Here is a 21,635-nt window from a genome sequence, read left to right on the forward strand (position 1 = left end):
CACCAGGGAACTCCAACACTGTACTTTTAGTCGGGTATAGCTATGTCAGGCTACTCATCAGCCACTGCCTAGTGGCGTGAACATTAGAGGGAAGGCTCTGTGTGTGCTGTGGGATTCCTTAGCATCTCTTGACACCCCTCAAATTTCCACGGGTACTGTCCTAAGTGCTTCAAGTCAGGTTGTTTCTCCACAGCCAGGGGAAAGGGGCTAACGTCCAGCTTCAGTTCTAAATAAGTAAACACTATTGGGAAGACCTGCCAGAGGGCTGTGGGAACCACCATTACTACCACCCCCCAGACAACACTCCCTTACAAGGTGTTTCTGAATTCTTGATACAAGTACTACACATAAATAATAGTTATGGAAGACAATACAATTAAGTAACTCTTTAGCGTCAGTAAAAAACCAACTATACCAAGACCAGACTCCTCAGTATAAAGGGAAATCTCTCCCTCATTGCAGCAGCTGATGAAAACAACATGGACTCGCCTATGTGGAAAGTTTCCAAAAGGTAAGAGAATAAAACACTGAGCAGACAGCCATAGACGATACGAAATAATGGGAAGCCTCAAAATCATTTATCTCAGGCAGGCCAGAAGGGCTACAGACTTGGGCAGACACACACACTCTTCTCTGCTTATCCCCTCTTCAGAGTCTGACCCTTGACCCTGACTGCCTCTCCACCCCTGCGGCCCCTAGGCCAGTCTCTAGCAGCCGTGATCAGAAAGACCAGCAGGAAAGCAAGACAGGTCTTAGACTTAAAAGACTTGGCTCCTTACACCTCTGACTATAGCTTCCCAGTGATTCCATGATAAATGAGCCCATCACTTCCACTTCCTAAATTTGACAACTTTCTCTACCTCATTCCTAAGATATTTTTCTATTTACAATGAAGGAAGTCCTTGCAGAGACCACGTTTCACCAGCTACATAACCAGCCACTTGATAGCTTTTGCGGGTTATCGCTTGTAGTACCCAAACACACTTTGACTTCAAATGATTAATTGCAGAACAAAGGCTGCTTCCGTGGGCAGAGTGTCTCCCCCAGGCCACAGGGGAGTGGAAGTGGGGGGTGGGGGAGAGGTGGTCCTGGACTTGCCCTGGAATGCATGATCAGTTAAAGCCAGTCACTCTGCACTTGGTAGACGAAACACCCTGAGCCGCCCGGGCGATTTAGGTGCGGAGTGAAAGGTAGCAGCATTTCTTTTCCATGTTCAGGCAGGGAGAGGCGTCTGGGAGACAGCCTGGAAACTCAAGCCGGTCCTGGGACATAAATATGCAGCTTTAATTGCAATGCTCTGCTAGTCTTTGGAAGACATTTCCAATCCTGATAATGAAGACGTGCATGTGCTTGTAGATGCCAACTCTCCCCCACCCCCCGCTTTTCGTTTTGAAACCTGTACCACCTACCGAGTCTCAACCAAAAACTGGAACCGACAGAGTCTGTTCACAGAGGTGACTAAAACAAAAAGGGGGAGGAAGCAGGGGAGATTGGGTGGAGCAGGCAGCCTTTCTGGCGCCCCTCAAATCATACAACCCAGGCAGCCCCCTTATTCCATCTACTTGATGCCCAAGGCAGGAGCTGTCAGGAGACCCACAGATAAGCAATTTAGAAATATTCTCACTGAATGAAGGAGACTTACTTTGGGTTTCCATTGCTGTCTGCCAAGCTAGCGAAATAGAGTGTGGACAGATGCTCTCAAAGGTTCTTATTTGAGCTCTAAAGAGGTTTGAGGCTTGGCACAGCCATGAAATCCCAAGGATCTTCATTTCCTTGTTTTTTTTTTGTTTCTAGTTTTTTTTTTTTTTTTAAGACAAATCGAAAGTAATGCAGTCAAGAACAGAGAAGGTGATTGTTTTACCCTGTTAACTAGTCTTTCTTGTTTTGAACATGTCTGTCCTCTTTAACAAAGCTATAAAGATTTTAGTTACTTGAGCAAAAACAACCCATATGGGGTATGTTTGGGGAATTCTACCACCAAAGTCTAAATAAATAAGACCTCTCATCGATCAGCAGTGGACAGCAAATTCTGTAATGAGTTTCAACACGGCAAATGAAAACACAGTGATTGTTTATTTGTTCAACAAATATTAATTGGGCGCTCACTACGTATAAGGAAATTAAAACGCTAGAGAGAGAACAAAGGCGGACAAAATGTGGCCCTTGTCTTCTAGGACTTTGGATTTGTTTGAGGAGGGAAAATGTCTATAATACAATGGATGAAAAAGAAATCACTAATGCCAAAATTAAAGGGGCCTCCCCTGCCCCTGAATCTTGGAGAAAAGATAGCTCACAGAGATTGAGAAAAGCTTTATGAAGGAGGTTTTATGTAATCACCAGATTAAATTCTTCCAGAATAGGATCTCATAACTTATATAGCACTTAAGAAGGAATAGATATTTTAAAAGTATGTGGATATATATATATATATATATGCTACACTCATGGTAGACAGAAGTTCCTGGGCCAGGAATTGAACCCATGCCTCAGCCGTAACCACAGCCATTGCAGTGACAATGCTGGATCCATAACCGACTGAGCCACAAGGGAACTCCTAAAAGTATGTGTTTAAATCAAGCTGATTAAGTGGTATGAATTTATATTATAGGAATGCAACATGCAAATACACAAGCGATGAGGTGGGCTCTGAGGATGCACAGAGAACACTGTAATTAGGTTGGCCCCAGAACAACCCATCATGTGGTTCCTCCAAAACCTGTGTTGAGCCTTCTAAGTCCAGGCCTTTGCTGTGTAATTTGCAAGATGTCCTTACCTCTTACTTCTCTATGTAGCCGAATTCATCTAGTCTGTCCATGTCCAGCTCATTTCTTGCCTAAAACCACAAGAAATCAGAGCTGGGAGAGACCTTCATGATCACCTGAGTCTAGCAGTTCCTAAACTTGGCTGAACAGAGCAAGAATCCCTGGGAAGATGAACTTCTTCCTCCCACCTCCAAAGCTTACCTGAGAGAGTTAAACAAGGGATGGGTGAAGCCAAGGCATTTATTGAAGTGACCGAACACAAAATGTGTTCTCTCTATGAGGAGCTTTCTAAAACAGCAGATCTGGAGTTCCCGTGGTGGTTCAGTAGTAACAAACCCAACTAGTGTCCATGAGGAAGTGGGTTTGATCCCTGGCCTCTGTGTGTTAAAGATCCCTTGATGCTGTGAGCTGTGATGTGAGTCGCAGACGCAGCTTGGATCTGGCGTGGCTGTGGCTGTGGCATAGGCTGGCAGCTGCAGCTCTGATTTGACCCCTAGGCTTGGAACTTCCATATGCCATGGGTGCAGCCCTAAAAAGACAAAAAACAAAAACAAAACAAAACAAAACCCAGCAGATCTCTTGGTGCTACCTCCTGGGATTCTGATTTGGTAGGTTTGTTTACTTTTTTTTTTTTTACAAAGCTCTCCAGGAGATTTGGGAGACCTGTCAGATTTAGGGGCAGCTGACATCCAACATTCCCATCCTGGCTTCTGAATCCCTTCAACAACTTTTGCAGTGCGCGGCCCTGTTTATAGTTAACTATCCTCCCAGAGCCCTCCCTAGCCTCCACATTTCATTGGAATCCCTTTCTCCTCCAAACTCTCACATTGCCCAGGATCCCCAATGCTCACTCAGTGTCATTTTGTCCCATGTTGTCACGTCCTTTCTATATCAATAAACAATTATTAGGGTCTATGCTGGAGAATACGCCATAGAAGATATGACAAAGAATGGGTTTATGTCTTAAAGGTGGAAAAAGACATAAAAAGTGCTAAAATAACAAGTTGGAATGAATGAGGTGTTAAAGGATGGTAAAAAAAACATTCTGTCTGAGACCAGAGGATGATGAGATTCTTTTTACTTAAGGACATTTCAGAAGATTTTTAGAGGAGTCCTTAAAGGATGACTATGTTTTGACCAGCAGGAAATAACTAGGGACCATGCAGTGTAAAGAAATTACCCAATGAGAACACTAGGCAAGAATGTGCAGATGTGACAAGCACTGAGTCAATGTCATGAGTATGTGGGTGATGAGGATATGGGAAATGAGGCTGGAAAGTGAGTTGAGGCAAGTCTGGGGAGGCTCATTTTGGAATATGGACTACTTGAAAGAGCTCAAGTTTTAGTGCTACCTAGTACCATTCTGTCGCTTTCTAGTGAAATTGTGATGCTGACAATTCATTTACACTCTCCTCTGCTTATCTGGAAAACCGTAATATACTTTTTCAGGGCTGTGGTGAGGCCCCCAAAGTTAATGGATATAAGTGCCAACCATGGCTGATTTTCTTCCTCTTATTTCAGAATAGAATATGTTTAAACAGCGTATGTTTAAAGAAACAGATGTGATCTAACCTGTTTTAGAAAGATAACTAGATACAATATTAAGAGCCACTGAAGAAGAAATAAGACAAACAGGAGTTTCCTCTGTGGCTCAACGGGATTGATGGTGTCTCTGCAGCATCAGGACACAGGTTCAATCCCCGGTCCAGCTCAGTGGGTTAATGGATCAGGTGCTGCCACAGCTGTGTTGTAGGTCACAACTGCTGCTTGGATATGATCCCTGGCCTGGGAACTCCATAAGCCATAAGGCAGCCAAAAAAAGAAAAAGAAAAAAAAAACAACAAAACAAAACAAAACAAAAACAACCCCTCCAAAAAATGATAGGCAGAGAGAAAAGTCAGAAGGATGTATCAATAGTCCAAGGTGAGAGATGAGGTCCAAAACTAGGGAAAAACCACTGAGAAAACAGGGTAAAAAAGACTAATCACTAAGGAGGCAAAACTGAGAAATTAGCCAATGGGGAAAGGTGGCAAAATCTGCGAATGGTCTCAACATCTGTTCCTTCTGCTCCCTTTGGTCATGGAACCCATGAGTCTTTAGCTGAGCCCATGGCTCCCAGAATAAATCTGCATTTCCTGGTCTCCCTGGCATATATCATGAAACTAAGTTTTTCCCAATGAAATATATGTACCTTCTGGGCCACACCCTTTTTTAAAAAGGGGTGTGCCCTTTCCTTTCTCCTGGCAGGAACTTGGCAGCAGTGGTGCTGATGGACACGATGTGAGCCACCTTCAGCCTTGCAAGTAAGGACCATGCCTTAATGATGGCGGCCACCAAAGTAAAGGAATCTGGGTTCTAGAGTTCAGAACAACTTCTACTCAGACCGTTATGCCAAAGTAAAATAAAACTTTCTTGTTTAAACAATAATTACTTTGGTCTTTATTATTGCAGCCAAGGCTTTATCCTTACTGATAAAGAAAGGACTGAGTGTGTGTGTGTGTGTGTGTGTGTGTGAGTGTGTGTGTTATGGAAAAAGAAGTAGGGGAATGAAGCTGGAAATAATAGAAAGTTTACAGAGGAAAGAGGGTCAAAAGAGGTGTTTTAGTTTTTAAAAACCAATGACCCTATAATTCTGACCATTTAAAAGTCTACCATCTCCTCTCCATACTCATGGCATATTTTTTAATTTTGTAGAAGTAGTTTCAAACTTAACTGCCTAGGAAATAAGAAGGTTTTATTCTTTATGATTATGATAATTAAAAATTGCCTTTATAAGTTAGCTTGTTGGGGCATTTACCATTTGTGGATTTGTATAGAACTGCCTTGAACCGTAACTTAGGAAAATTCCAGGTTTTGCCAGGGGATGATTACTTGTATTATGAAAGTAAATATGAAGCTTCTTAGCAGTGAAGTGTATAGGAATCATTTAACCACATAACAGAGGGCTTGGGAAAAGAAAGTTAATTTGTTAGAAGTTACTGTCATGATCATGATTCAGTAAATAAAAATTTTAGTTTGCGGACTTTTTCCAGAAATAACTTTATCATATAAAGAGAGGAATTCCTGCAATGTCTACACTGCAATCAATGGCTTCTTTGTGGGTTGAGTGATGGCCTAAGTCCCCAGTTTCTGGTCCTAACGTGACCGGAGCAGTGGAGCTCTGAAAACAGATTTGGGATAACCCCACAATAGCTCTGTACTATCTGCTGTCAAGAGTATGTCGGTTGCATAATTAACCATAATAGCTGCAAGTAATACACTTAAAACAAAAAACCCTGTTGCTATTTAGCTGAACTTAACACAAAAAAACAACCAAAAAAATGAACAAACTAACCAGCCATATTCCCCCATGGTGTAAATTATAGTCATGTATATAATGAAATGTCTTATTTGCATTTTGCATGCAATTGACCAAACTCCTTATTCACTCATTACTTACTCATTATGGGTTTTTAAACAGCACTTTTAAAGTGTGCTTTGGCTCGGGGTGAATTATTTGCCAAGACTTTATTCCTGGAGTCATGAGTCCCCTGGGATTTCTTTACCTTTTTTGCAAATTCCTAGCTCACTTTGTGGGTAGAAGTGGTTTGTGGCTTCTATGTGTGCATGTGGGGGCATACGAGGGGAGCAATCTTAACATACCCTAAATAGTGGAAAGCTTCATAAGGAAGGGTTGTATATCTCAGAATAATTAAACAGGAAAAAAAAGAAAAATCAGAAAATGAGTAAAGAATAGTCAAAAAGTAGCAGCAAAATTAGGTTACCTCCTCACAATTATGCATATGCTCAGATAATGTGTTGATTTAATAGGTGGAAGTAACATGTGTTCTAAAAATTCATTGAATGTGTAGATGTCAAGAGGCATAAATACAAAAGTACATTAAAAGGTAAAACTGAGGCCAAGGTGCCTCTGAGAATAAAAATCTTAATGAACTTTCCTAAACCAGTAAATGCCATGTTGGATGCAGATGAGCAGAGGAAAATATTTTTGGTATGTATACTTTCAATGAAAAAAATGTGGTCTTCAAGACCAGCCTTGGTATTTTAGGGGAGGAACTTGGGGTCTGGAACAAGGTAGCTGGAGACATTTACCAAATCCAAGAAGACAACGAAAATCCTCCCTGCTGCCCCCAAGTCTTTCTCCTACTTAAGCCAGAGCTTGGCTTAAGATGCCTTTCAGTATAGTCCCTGGGGAGCTCAAGAGCAAAGGTAACAGGCACTTTCTCAGACATAAGACACACAGTTTCTCAAATATTAAAAAAGTTGTTCTTAGATTCATAGAGATTTCGAGCTAGAAAGAATCAGAGTGCACATTTACTTCCTGCTTCCTCTCGATCCATGCGTTTTATAGATGTGATATTTGGGTTCCCCCAGGCAGTAAGTGACTGGTCCAAAAGCACAATGCAAATTAATGGCATAAACATTCTGGTTTTCAACCCTCTATCCAGAGGTCTTTTTGACATGACTGAATACTGCCAGTACTCAGGAGGGATAGAGGAGGGCTGATACATTTCACTGGAGGCTGGGTTCCAGTGTTAGGGGCAGCAGGAGGATAGAGTGGATCACAAGCTGAAAGTCTAGGGAGCAGGGTGCTCTGGATTTGTGCCTGGATGCAGAAGTTTGCTGTTTTGCCTAACACTGGCTTACATGACAAGGAAAAGTGTAATGCCATTAATATCCCATCAAACAGTAGTTTGCTCTTCTACTGAGAGAGTTAATTTGCAGGTAAACCACACGCCCAGTGAAAGACTGTCTCTTCTTCTCAAATACAGAATCGTGTCCTGACACCAACTTAATAACAGGGTGCATCAGTCATGAGTGAGGCACAAGCACATTGGATGTTTTTGATCAGTCATCAGTGTGTCTAGACATAGTTCTGGGCTTCACGAGGGGTAGTTGTTACCCTGCTATGGAGCTGCAGCACCTCAATTTTGGCTCAAGCTAATGTGCATTCGGGAAAACATACTAAGCAGAACAAGAAGTCGATATTCTCTAACACCTTTACTCAAGTTGCCTAAAGAAAAGCTCCCATTTCAAAACTCCCATTTCATTTAGAAATGAACCTGTCCCTTTGAAAATACTATGATTGAGCCTTAATTTTTCCCAATGATTTTTGGGGCTTTAGTTGACCTTTAAATACATCTAAAAGTCAAGTGGGGAGTTCCCGTCGTGGCTCAGCAGTAATGAACTTGACTAGTGTCCATGAGTGGGTTGGGGATCCAGCATTGCCCTGAGCTGTGGTGCAGGTTGCAGCGCAGTTGTGGCTGTGGTGTAGGCTGGCAGCTATAGCTCTGATTTGACACCTAGTCCAGGAACTTCCATGTGCTACGGGTGCACGCCCCCCCAAAAAGATAAAAGTCAAGTGGATGTATTCTTTTGGATGGGAATCCAAACTGTGGTTTTTTACCCCCCTCATAATTATAAGCTATTAGGCTTCATTTGGTTATGAATTTAATTTTTGAGCATGTCTTCATACCATGTTATACTACCTGCTGACATTTTGTGTTTATTGACTTTCTGGGACAAGTACAGTAAAAATGACAATATCAAACATCATTAAATAGGGGTCAAACCAAAGCAATCATACTGTTTCTCTTTTTTTCCTTTTTCTTTTTTTTGGCTAAGCCCACAGCATGCAGAAATACTGGGCCAGGGACTGAACCCATGCCACAGCAGTAACCAAAGCCATAGAATGACAACACCTTAAGACACTGAGCCACCAGGAAATTCCCATATTTTTTCTCATTTGATTACAATACAAGAATTCAAGTTAATTTGCTTATTTCACCATAACGAATATGTGATTCCAATGGTTTAAAAGCGGAGACCCTTAATAAACAGAGAACAAATGAAAAAAATCCCCACTTCATGAGAAAATCCTGGATGTTAACCAGTTTGTTGAACTGCATGAGCAGTAATACACATAATGCACTAACACTTCTTAACAAAAAAGGTTTTTGCCAACAAGCTGCTTCCACCAATATTTTATGAGCCATCATTAACTTTCAGAGATGTTGTTTTAGTTTGGAAATCTTGATAATCTGTCTCACAAAGCATGGCTGGAATGAAGAGACCCCTGAAGCTGCGAAATGAGAATAACTTATAAGGGTCCTGGGAAGTCATGACCCTTTAAAGGTGTTGGTTTACGGAGTGTGAAGTGGGCAATTCACCAGCCGCACCCAGGAAGCAAGTGCCCATCGCTTGGAATCAGAGACAGGTCATTCTGAAAGAGTGGTTGATACAACTGCCGGCCCACAGTGAGTTTAGTCTAACTTCTATGATGGGGGAAAACTCTTCCATTTGAAAGACTATATTCAGTATTTCAACAGATCATTCAAATGAAAGCAATTCACTACCCTCTTTGTCAGTTTTGGGGCTCCAACAACAAATTCAAATTCATTAAGGACTATGGTCAAAATCTGAGGTGTAATATCTTAAGGCTGGGCATTCAGAGCCCACTGAGGGCTTCCTGCCCTTTGGGTGTGGATTTAGAGAACTGAATGACCAGCTGTTACTCTGTTAGAGAGAGAGGAGCTTATCCCTGTCACTTTCCTCCAAGGTTCACAAAACACAGAATGTATTCCAAAGAAACTGATTTTAGCTAAAGGGCTAAAGAAGTGACCGCAGGGCAAGAGCCGTAAGTTGGAATGTCAAGATTTTTAGGATTTTTTTTCCCTGTTACTATCAATAGTCTATTTTCTAAACAATGTCACTTAACTTTTCTCGGCTTCACTTTATCTATCGAATGGACACACTCTGTTTAATTCCCAAGTTCCAAAAGAGGTAATGGTGGAAAGATGTGTGGATAAACATTTTTAAAGCTCTTTGAGTTCCTTAGAGAGAAAGTGGGCTTTTAAAAAAACCCCCTGGGAAAATATTTAGAAATTCAGTAAGACTGAGTCAAAAAATCTCTAAATTATGATCCCTTTAGAGTAGCTTTCTAAGGTAAAACATATGAGTTAGTGTGTGTGTGTGTGTGTGTGTGTGTGAGAGATGTGTATACCTTTTCTCTGATTACAAAGCAAAGAACAAAAATACCAAATTATGGAACTTCAAGTCGCAATGTTTAGCAAGATATAGATGCTACAATTAAATCACTTCCTTCATTTGTAAAATTTTTTTATCTCCTACCCCACTTTGAATGACACTCTCATACATCTCTTCCACAGGAGTAGTAGCAGGACCTATTTGAAGCGTAAATCCATGACATCCTTTGTTGAACAGTGGCAACCTGATCAAAATGCTGGTCAAGCAGAAATGCCTTTTTTTTTTCCCCCTCCCTGATACACAGGGCCAAATTCGGTCTCTCTCTAAGGAGAACGAACACACACACTCTCCCTATATTCGGAGCTGAGGTTTCCCTTCCACCCCCAACTAATAAAATCAGGAGGCTGCAATGAAGGCGAGCGGCAGGAGTTTGATGTCCTCAGCAGGATACGGGGAGTCAGAAGTGGCGCTGTAAATCCAGAGCGGGGCTTCAACACTGTGTTAAAGTGTGGCCCAAGTCTCGGAGATTTCCCTTTGATGCAAGTTCAGTATATTAATGGGAAAAGCATTCACTTTTATTTGTCTGTACTGTCTGCGACAGCTAGGCTGCCTCATTTAGCTTGAGCCAACGTGAAAATACACAGAGAAGCAATCTGTTGCAAATTAGCTCAGCTCGCCTTTCATTTACTAGCGAGTAATTGGAAGGGGTTAAGAAAGTGTAACTTATCAGATCACGTGAGGGTCTCTGCTTGTGTGGACAGCAAACCTCCCCCCAAATTTCTCTACGAACCTGGAGCCAATAATCCTTCCTCGACGTCCACTTGATCTGAAAGGCAGTACTGACGCGTGTGAGGTGGGCACACTGTGAGGTTTGAGAAGGCGGTTTCCTCGACTTGGGAGGTATTCATTCATCCATTAGAGCCTTACCTTTCTTTAGATATGCTTTTACTCTCCCGCTTCCAAATTGTCTTGAAGTCACTGCAGAACTCGTACCACACCATAAACACGTAGTTGGGTGTGATCTCCTTCTCACCAGACTTTGGCTTCATCCCAAAATATTCAACTGTTGTTTCGAAACTGTAAACGTAGAGGAAAAAAAAACAGAGGGAGGTAGAGGGTGAGAAAGTGTCAACACCAATACCCATTAGGGTGAGGACAAGGGAACTTCGACAGTTTCCCACAATCTCTTCTCTAGCACGAAAGCCCAGGCTCACAGTCACTGTGGCTTATCCTAAGCCTTTGTAAAACCTATGTGTCCAAGCTGTTGAATTTTTAAGAAATTCAACATGATTGGGGAGGGGAGGATATTCCTGGGCACATTTTATCTGTATAAAGCCAGCGTGTATAATTCCACGGTGTATCCAGGTAAAATTTAGGGGGGACTGTTCTACATCTGAAACCCATGTCATTTACCGGCTCCTCATACTATGTTTAATGATTATATGGAACACTGATGACATGTTGGTGCTTTATCACCAGGAGGGGTCACCTAGAAGAGCCCACTGGGAATCATCAATCTGTTGAGTGCTCTACAGAAAATCAAGGGACTGTTCTATCCTTACTGTGGCATCTGCTGGTTTTGTAATCTTGGACCCATCCTCTGGCACTGTGCTCTCAATTATCTCAAGGGTGAAATAAGAGACTTAGACTATATGATCTTTAAGAAGGCTACACGTGAAAGCTTGATGTGATACAAGAATGTTAACCGCCAATGTACAAAAACAGATCTAATGGAGGGTATAGCTGGATTGGAAGAAAAACCATTTTTTGATCTTCGAAAATGATCTCTAATAAGAGAACCCAGGTTTTACCAGGTAGATTTCCAGTTAACACTAAGAATGTCCTGACTTATTCCATGAAGGCTCATTCCCAGCCGACTACCTGGGCCTCCCAAGCAGCCCTTCTTGGAGGCACTAGCTTTGTAGCAATTTATAGCTCTGCCCTCAGTCCTTCCCCTCGACCTACCCCAAGCCCCACCAGCTCATTTGCCATGAGCAAGAACACTTAAATAAATGGCCCCCTTTTCTAAAGTGTTGGAAACTAATCAAAGCAGGAATGGCTGGCCAGGTTTATTACTCAACGCTCTATCATCTGTTCAGACACGGCATTTTTTTTTTTTTTTGTGGCCATCCTGAATACTGAGTTTCTAATGGAACTCTATTCAACAGCAATTGTAAAACCCTGAAGCCCCGTTACTATTACGGAGCATACTTTCATCTCGTTCTCAGTTATTGGGCAATATGTATCTCATAAGATTTTATCACATTTCACAGATGAACTGTTAATTGATTCCATGGCTATGATTAGGCGAGATCCAAGCTGGAGCTGCAGCTCTGAGTCCCATAAATTCTTTGTGCTTCTGTAAATAATAAATCTGTGTTTAATGCAAATTAAAACTACTGGTCAGGGAATTTTGGCTCCTAGTTATTAAAAGACTGAAAGTGCATAGGTGGAGAAAGGCAATAATTCCAGTAATTTCTTAAGGGACTCTCTTATAATTCCAACCACACATATTTTAGAGCAAAACCAGAAGGTAGCAATGTCCACTTTTGCCAAGACATGACTCTGAATTCTGTGGCAGTCAAAACACTGATAAAACCAAATGTACCCTCCACGGCATGTACTTTGATTTCATTCAAAATGAGAAGTCTATTGATTGTAGCATGGAAATACAGAGAGAGAGAGTTCTGTAACCTAAAAGAATGGGTCAGGAATTTCTTACAGAGACACGGGGCTTAGGAACTGGAAGGGACTTGCAGGTCAACCTGTCCAACATTCTCATCTTACAGACGAGAAAACAGAGACCTGGAAAGATGGAATGACCTTATTCACTGGCAGAGTTGGGCCTACAGAGTCGCATCCCCCGATTCTCAGTGAACTGCTTTTTTCTGTTCTGCTCTTCTGTGGCTCATGCTCACTAACATAGGCACTTAAGAAATGAGAGAGTCATTCTGGGGGATTTGCTTCCACTGAGACACAGCTGCTGCCTGGATCACATATAATGTGCATTACCTCCCTGCAAAGCACATCATTATTTTCCTCTCTTCCTTACAGTCATCTTCTACACAGAAACATTATTTGTTTGTGCATGGAAGAGAGAAGGGACAATCTCCACTTTAGGATTCAGAGGAACACATTCTCTTCCTATTTTACAGTGAGCTGTATAGTAAAGTGTACAGAAACTCTGGTTACCGTGCTTAATGGGTTACCCCAACGCCTCTGAGTTTGTGAGCCCTGATGCAGTTTCAGGGAGTGACAGCATCACTGGATGGGTTATCACAGAGTTTGAGAACAACGTGTCACCCCCCCCCTCCCCCCGAGGGCCACACTTTTCCCAACTCTAAATTAAAGCTCACCATGTAATCTCGCTGCCTCTCCCTGGAGGGTCTGGGAGGCTCTGCTTGCTAACCCTCAAAGAGGAGGAAAATGAAAGGAAATAGTGAATTTCAGCATTTTCCCCCCTATGTATTTAAGAAACTAAGAAAGGAAGTGAACCTCTTCAGAACTAAAGCAAAGAGAATTGCGGAGGCTGGCCCGGCTTTGGCACCCTGTGGCTTGAACAAAGACGGAGTCACTCTGAAGATGTGCCTTAGTTGACTTCAGTGTGATCTTTTTTGTTCAAGAAAAAATGCCAAAAGCTAGAATATGAACCTATAACTATCTGATAAGGTCTAGACTAGTGCCCTCACCCTGCCGCCAAACAATTCCCTTCCTCCCAAATTCAGTTTTGATTCACAGAAGACTGATTATCATAAATCTTCTGAACTGGGGAAGAAAAATGCTGATATTTAACAAGGGGGGGATTCCTCCAATAGACAAAGGGGATGGTAGTGCCATTTAAAAATTTTTGTTAGTCAGCAGATACCTCTAAAATAGCTTTCAACTTTTCAAAGACTGGCTTCTAATCCTATGTTCTATGAACCTTTTCTACTTCACTCTTAACTATTCCCCGACCCCTTCTCTCTCTGCTATAATTCCTTGTCTGATTCGTATCTTTTTGAGTCAGCTAAACATTTTTAGAGTTCAGACAACGATTGTATCAAAGAGCCCGTGGCAAAGGGAACTGTTTTACTTTTGCAGTGTTGAGATGCTGGGGCGGAACACATCCGTTATTGTCCTACATGCATGCCTTCAGAAACTGCTGAGGAAAAGCAAATATTCCTTAGCCTCAGAGTAAATTGTTTCTCTTGAGAATACAACACAAGAATTTACTAAATCTCACACGAATATTGCAACACTGACCACCAACCTCCTTCAAGAGTGTAACCAAACAACTGTGGTTTCTACATTAAAGATGGGATCTAACATATTTCATGTATGACATGAAAGCTAGGCTACCTTCACCACAAAGTCACGGAAAACGCTGACAACCAAAATTTATGACCCCCCTCAGCATGGCTAATGCACAGCAGCAACTCCGGCCCCTCTCAGATGGGCCCCTTTTTCTGAAAGCAAGAATCCCGAAGAAGAATTAGAAGTCTGACATCCACCTTGGGACTCAAAATTCTGTTCAGTCTGATACCCATGTGCCCTTGTTGATGGTCTTTTTAACGCATGTGGCATATTTCTGTAACACAGACACATTAGCTTTACACACCGAGGAAAAGAATCTTAATATGGGGATAATGTATACTATATACATACATATGTATAGGATATATAGGTTAAGTCCAATAAAGGAATATAATCTAAAATTCTAAAATCAGAACCATGTGATCATCTTGGTTGCCAAAAATTATCATGTGAGGATGACAATCTTAATTCAAGAACATGTCTGCACTTAGAAAAAAGGCCAAGTTTGCCTTCACCTTGCGCTCCTCTGCATCTTAACTTTATCGGCACATATGGCGGGAAGCAGGGTGAGATGCTGGTGTCTGTTAAAGGAGGGCACACAGCATTGACCAGAGGCTTTTAGAACGCTTGGAAATTGTGGTGAGGTGAGAGGAAAGGGTTCATTTCTGGAGTTCGTTCACTTGCATTTAATGAATGCCTCTCCACACACATTTTGTAAAGCTTGTTTCCTGTCTTTAGTTAGCTCTTAATTTTCTAATACTTTCAGAAGTGGCCCCTGCAAATTTATCTCAGTTCCCTGCCCCGAATCTGAGGAAATCTTGGCGTATTCCCCTTCATTTTCTAAGAGAGAGGAGGAGCCCCGCTGACTAATAGAAAAACTCCTCTAAGGGATCACAGCCAATGGTGACTGGGCTCTACTAGGTGAGGTGGATGACTCCACTTAGGTGTCTATGAAGAGAGAGAACAAAGAAGAAGCCCGAGGTAGGTGAGAGGTTGAAGAGAAGACCTCTGAGGGCCCTGCTCCAACTTTGGGGGGTAGTTTTCCATGAATATAGAGAGGTCACTCCCCTCTCTCCAACTGTCACTTGTCTACAATATCCTCTAGCAGCTGAGGAAAGACATAATGTGTCTCTTAGGTATTTGCAATAATTGCTTTAAAGGAGCTGTAATGCAAAGAAGGCTCCCACGGCTCTGGCATCCGTGAGGTATTCTGGAGCAGAGTCATGGAGCAGAGGCACAGACATGGAAATGGTGTTAGGACCTGTGAAGCAGGTGAGTCTGGATCTGTCCCTGCTTCTGGAGGGGAAAAAAAAAAAGATCCCGAGTCCTATTCCTGGATCTTTCACTCCAGCTTTCGCTAGAAGCTTCTTGCTCCTAGGGGCACAGTCTTAACAGACAGGGTCAAAAGAGTGGCTGGTCCTTCAGGACGCTAAGTGAAGTAGGCCAATCATAAAAGGAAAACTTCTGTATGATTCCACTGACACAGGTCCCTAGAGTAGTCAAAGTTACAGTCAGGAAGCAGAATGGTGGTTGCCAGAGGCTGTGGGAAAGAGGGAACTGGCAGTTATGGTTTCAAGAGTAAAGAGTCTGCCTTTGGAGGAGACGAAAAAGTTCTGGAGATGGATGGTGTTGATGCTTTTGCACAGCAATATGAACGTTCTTAATAAAATGATAAAAAAGAATGGCTAGTCAAAGCACAACTTGGGGCTGATTCAGAGTTACTTACCTTTTCTGTGCATTCTCCAAGTGACTTTCTTCCATTTTATGCTCTTTTTTGGCTGTAAAAGATAAATTATTATGAATTAAACAGGATTTTCTTCCATCCTATCCTTTGTGTAATCTAACTTTGATTTGTTAGCAAAATAAGCCCACATTCAGGAGCTGACAGCCCCTACCCCACCTCCTGGCCATAGGACTCAATTTGCTAGACCCACTGTCACTGCTTTCTTGATAACAGCTATGGTTAATGGTGGCCATAGAATTTATTGTCCTCACCGGGACACTTGTGAGAGTGAAAAGGGTGACATTACTACTGACACTCGGACAAAGCCTTAAACTGGAAAATCCTGTGGTCACCCTAACTATAACTGGCCTCATTGTGAACCTTGGCATTTGCTCAGCACTACCACCACCAACATAATAATAGTAATACCCTCCAAAACAACAACAAAAACAACAACATAATAATAGTAATAATAAATAATTTAGTACTGTTTGCAGAAGTTCTACTCAGATTTACACGAATTCACTGAAATCCTTGCAAACACTATCTCTACATAGGTCTCCAGAGGCATATGGTCTCTTTATTCAGAATAATGTTTTTAAATGCATTGAAAAACTATTTTAAGATTGCTAAGGAAATGAATGATACTGAGAATTCTGAATTTACAGATTGAGAACCTAGTGCTCTATAGGGATGAGAAAGAAACTGGGAGCTTTCATTTGGGGTGGTTCTTTCATGTATATTTCTCTTTAATCAGAAGATAACACTGTTATATATGATAACTTAAAAATGTCTAGAAAAATTATCAGCAAGTCATAATCTCTATGAGCCTTAACTTTCCTTTAAGACTATAATTATCTAAAATAAATGGGAAAAGAAAATCAATCCCACCCAGGGCCTATGTTTTGGTACTCCACGAAAGGTATTGAAGGATTTAAAGACATCACTAATTAAGCCTAGCTGTGCCATGTAATACCTGTGTGACTGTGGGTAAATCACTTACAATCAATGATATAGTCATGGCCTCATGTGTTCTATGAGTATAGCTACAGGGATTACCATCATAGAGCTGTTATAAAGATTAAATGAGATACTACATGTAAAGTGTGGGGCATGTTATGCTCAAAGACATGACAGGTATTGTTAGCACATCATCATCATTCAGTCACTGATGTTAAAATGTAAATTTTGTCAAGTTCCTCCCCTGCTCAAAACAGCTTGCCATCACCCTAGACATAACCTTGGAAGTCTTCCCCTGGCTCCTCTGCGATGTTACTTCCTCCTTCCCACACTTCTTCCTTCCCAGCCTGGCTGACGGGACACAGAGCATGTGCGCTGGTCATCTCTGCACTTGCTTTTCTTCCTCCCTGGGGTACCTTGCCCACAGTCCTGCAGGACTGGCTCCCTCAATCCATCAGGTCTCAGCCCAAACATCACCTTTCCTGGCCCTGCTAAATGAAAGATCATCCCTTGCCATGCATCCTCCTATCCCCGCTCCACCCTTTTCCCTATAGCCTCTATCTACCTGACAGACAACCCATTTACTCAATGGTTTATTAAACAACATTGATGAGGTCCTACTGGACAGCATGGGGAACTATATCCAACCTCTTGGGAGAGAACATGATGGACGACAGCATGAGAAAAAGAATGTGTATATGTCCGTGTGTATGACTGGGTCACTTTGCTGTACAGCAGAAATTGGCACAACATTGTCAATCAACTGTACTTTAATTAAAAAAAACCCCAAAACACTGAATACAAGCTTCAGGAGAGCAGCAACTTCATCTGGCCTGTTTTCTGTTGTGCCTTAAACATGGAAAAGTACCTGCATATTAGGTACATTATTTTAGTTTACAAATGTACATACTGGATGACGGCTGCTTAAAACGAGAGATACTAAGTCTCTGAAACATAAAACTTTATATTCAGAATATAAACATAGGCTAAAGAAGAATATCAGACTAAAGTTGTACACTACTATCTCCAAGTCCAGTAAATTTCAATGATGATTTTTTATATCAAAATGAATATCAGACTAAAGTTGTACACTACTATCTCCAAGTCCAGTAAATTTCAATAATGATTTTTTATATCAAAATGAATTGGCTTTGATAATGACAGCATTTTAAGTAAAATTATACTCACTGACATCTTTTGTGCTAAGATTTCCCCCACCTTCCTAGCAGGAATCTCCGTGAGTTAGTTGGGTTCTTAGCTAATCATACAGAAGCAACTTACATCTCCCAGAGGCTACCAGTTCCCTCAAATAGGAAACAACCTAGTGGTTTGTTCTCATCCGTGGATTATTAATTATGTGCATGGCCAAACAAGGGGAAAAATTCCTGTGAGGGCCGAGTGATCTTCCTGTTCTCCGTCGGTCTCCCGGGTGTTTCTGACTGGCTACTTCTACTCTGTGCTAAGCAGACTGTGGTTAACCTGTCACTGCCTATAAATTTAGACCGGAAATACCCTTTCCAAACTGAATTAAGCATAAGATAAGATTTTACAGTAGCTCTATGAATATGATTATTTGGAGGGGGGAACAGTTTCCAAATGTAAAGAGAGGTATTATTAAGAGTCAAGGGAAAAACTGTAATTGTAATGTATACATGTAAGGATAACCTGACCCCCTTGCTGTACAGTGGGAAAATAAAAAATTAAAAAAAAAAAAAAAGAGTCAAGGCATACAGCAGAAACTTTGAGGGTTTTGGGGAAAAGAGCCTTCAGGAAAATGAGAAGAACCTAGAGATCTCAATTCTTCCTAAGCCAAGGGCCTATGTACAAATAATGAAGGCAGCCACCTTGCTGATGTGATCTCAAAGCTCCCCCAGATGAAACTATTTCTCCTGCCACTATGTGTGAAATTTCTCATCGTGTCATTATATATTTTAGGTCCTCAAAATGCTCTAAGAAAACCAAAAAGACATAACCTGGAAAGAAAATGTTTTAGGACAGGAGTCACAAACTCAGATTCTAACATCACCAGCAAATCAGGTAACTGGGCCAAAGGTAAGACTCTTAACATTCCAAAATTCTAAGTTTCTCAATGCTGGAACTGACCCAGTCTCAGAGTGGAAAAGTCGGCTGGGAGGGAGTGGGAAGGAAGTGGGCAGTCGTGCCCTATTCAAGGCAGAGGAAGCACTTGCCACTTCAGCCTGATCTTTCACCTTTTCAAAGAAGCTGGGAGTTTTATTTCATTCTTTTGGCCATGCCCTCGGCATGTGGACGTTCTTGGGCCAGGGATCAAACCCACAACACAGCAGAGACTCGAGCCATAGCAGTGACAATGATGGAGCCTTAACTGCTAGGCCTCCAGGGAACTCAGAAGCTAGGAGTTTTAAATATACACTCTCAACTTGATTGATTTTTGTCTTTTTAGGGCCACACCTGCAGCATATGGAGGTTCCTAGGCTAGGGGTCAAATCGGAGCTGCAGCTGCCAGCCTACACCACAGCCACAGCAACGCAGGATCTGAGCTGGATCTGTGACCTACACCACAGCTCATGGTGACACCAGATCCTTAACCCTCTGAGCGAGGCCAGGGATGGAACCCATGTCCTCATGGATACTAGTTGGGTTCGTTACTGCTGCGCCACAAGGGAACTCCTCAATGATTTTTCAAATCAGGGGAATGAAATAGCTGCTTAGAATGATGATAGTCTCACAATTTATGATAATAAAAGCAGTAAGAAATACAAACCAGAATACTAAAAATGAGACATTTCGCTTGACATCAATTCTGCCTTCCAAAGTTCTTTATCAAGATTATGTATACACTGCGATGATGGTAACTTACTGGAGGTGCCTGGAGAAAGCTGAGTGGTCAGGTTGCTTCGTGACTTACCTTCAGCATACCCTAATTTCTCTGGCACTGATAGAAAGGTGTTGCTTTTCTTACATTTTAATTTTCTCTGTTAAAGAACAATATTTTTCCTAATTCTATGTCCCAGAGAGAAAGCAACATGGTTTCTTTTTCTTTAGATGGTATTTTCTGTTTACGAGATATCTGCATGGATTTTATTTAATGTAACCTTTTCTGAATAAAGGCCATTTGCTTTTGTGTAAATCTTTAACGCCTTGGAATTTTGTTTCCTGGTTCATTTGATGGCCGTTGTCTCATTAGTCATCATAAAATTGCCCCACAACAACAATTCTGAAATTCATAAGTACTGTGGCCTACCAAGTGAAGCAAAAAATGGCCCTTTCTATCCAATGGTTGAGGACCCAAGAAATGCAAATCAGAACTCCAGATACTTAAAGGCCAACTTTTATTTTTTTTAATTTTTATTTTTTTTTTTGAGTTTTTTTCTTTCGGTTTTATTGAGATACCATTGATGTACAGCACTGTATAAGTTTAAGATATACAGCATCATGAAAAGGCCAACTTTTAAAGTCCAGCTCTGCTACTTAAATGTCATGGACAAGTTGCACATGTCCTTTGTTCCAGCTTCCTCCCCTGGAAAATAATGATAACACCTATCTCCCACATAGTTATGAGGCTATGTGAAAAGGGCACAGTGCTTGGTTGAATGGGAATCACTGCAGTCAAATCTTATCATAGGGAGGCTGCTGGATTCAAGCTTCCTGTGAGATGGCTGCTTCAACCAAGGTAAATACACGTGGAGTGAAGAAAGCTTGGGCTTTGCAGCAGGCAAACGCAACCTGGGCTGAATTTCTGCTTTGCCGCTTATTAACTGAAAGGCCTTGGGGAAGTCCCTTAACTGCACTGAGCACCACCAATCTGGAATGGTAAGATCTGTCTTACGAGGTGGTTATACTACTGTACACACTGAATGGGAGAGATCAACACTGTGACTATCACATGCCAGGCACCTGCAGATGGCTGCCACTTATTACCGACTGGCCAAGAGCAAATGCTAGTACTCCAGCTCTCTGCCTTTGGGATGAATATTACAAATTTCCAAGCAAAATGCTCTTGCTTGCTTATCTATGAGTGGTCTCAGTAGACAATAATTTCCCTTGTGACCATTTTCTTTCTTTCTTTCTTTCTCTTCTATTTGAGGGCCACACCCATGGCATATGGAAGTTTGTAGGCTAGGGGTTGAATCAGAGGGGCAGCTGTCAACCTAGATCCGAGCTGCATCTTTAACCTATGCTGCAGCTTACCGCAATGTGGGATCCTTAACCCACTGGATGGGGCCAGGGATTGAACATGCAACCTCATGGATACTAGTCGGGTTCTTAACTCACTGAACCACAATGGAAACTCCATTTTAAAAACTTTTTTAACTTTAAAAATTAAAGTATATAGTTGATTTACAATGTTGTGCCAATTTCTGCTGTGCAGCAAACTGACCCAGTTATACATATATACATATATTCTTTTTCTCATATGATCTTCCATCGTGTTTCTATCTTTGTGACCATTTTCAGGTCAGATCAGGTGTCCTTTGCTCAAAACCTCACTGTCTGCCCATTTTCCTCACAAGGTTGATGTCCTTACCCTAAAGTTTTTTCTACAGGAGGTCTACATGTCTGATCCAATGTTATTTTATTTGCTAGTTCAGCCTCTTTTGTTTTATTTAATCCTCAGGAGAGAAACATAATTATGCAAATACTAGGACTTAAGGGGTAGGTGTGAGGAGAAAGGTAGTTACGATTATTCTCACATAATCCCCTTTTTATAATTAATAGGTTATGTAATCTTTGATCTGTTAACTGAATCACTGCTCCAAGGCTAAAGGAAAGGGGGTCTGATGTAGGGGGTCTGTTTTAACCAGGAAAGTTTTCTGAGAGCAAAGATTCCTTAAGTTCTAAGTGCTAGATCGTGACCTGTAACAGACTCCCTGCCTGCACAGTAAATCCAGTTCTCTGCATCGCCACTGGCCTGTCAGCTTAAAAGGCAA

At 41.6% G+C, this 21,635-nt stretch overlaps 1 protein-coding gene across 15 annotated transcripts in view; it reads right to left on the reverse strand.

Moving 5' to 3' along the window:
- FMN1 (formin 1) overlaps positions 1–21,635 on the reverse strand; it is a 467,182-nt gene that overhangs the window by 23,318 nt on the left and 422,229 nt on the right. For all 15 annotated transcript variants that reach the window (XR_014814775.1, XM_084975416.1, XM_084975406.1 and 12 more), the window contains 2 exons: positions 15,769–15,820; positions 10,677–10,826 (listed from right to left, as the gene is read on the reverse strand). Coding sequence is in view for 14 of the 15 variants with exons in the window: in XM_084975416.1 (XP_084831542.1) it covers positions 10,677–10,826; positions 15,769–15,820 (202 nt within the window). In the remaining variant the exon portion in view is untranslated. The remainder of the gene's footprint in view (positions 1–10,676; positions 10,827–15,768; positions 15,821–21,635) is intronic.

The sequence above is a fragment of the Sus scrofa genome, chromosome 1, assembly GCF_054392235.1.
Source record: "Sus scrofa isolate SSC_HxYL_T2T_F1_AM1 chromosome 1, Sscrofa_HxYL_maternal_Yorkshire_Landrace_v2.0, whole genome shotgun sequence".
NCBI classification, from domain to species: domain Eukaryota; kingdom Metazoa; phylum Chordata; class Mammalia; order Artiodactyla; family Suidae; genus Sus; species Sus scrofa.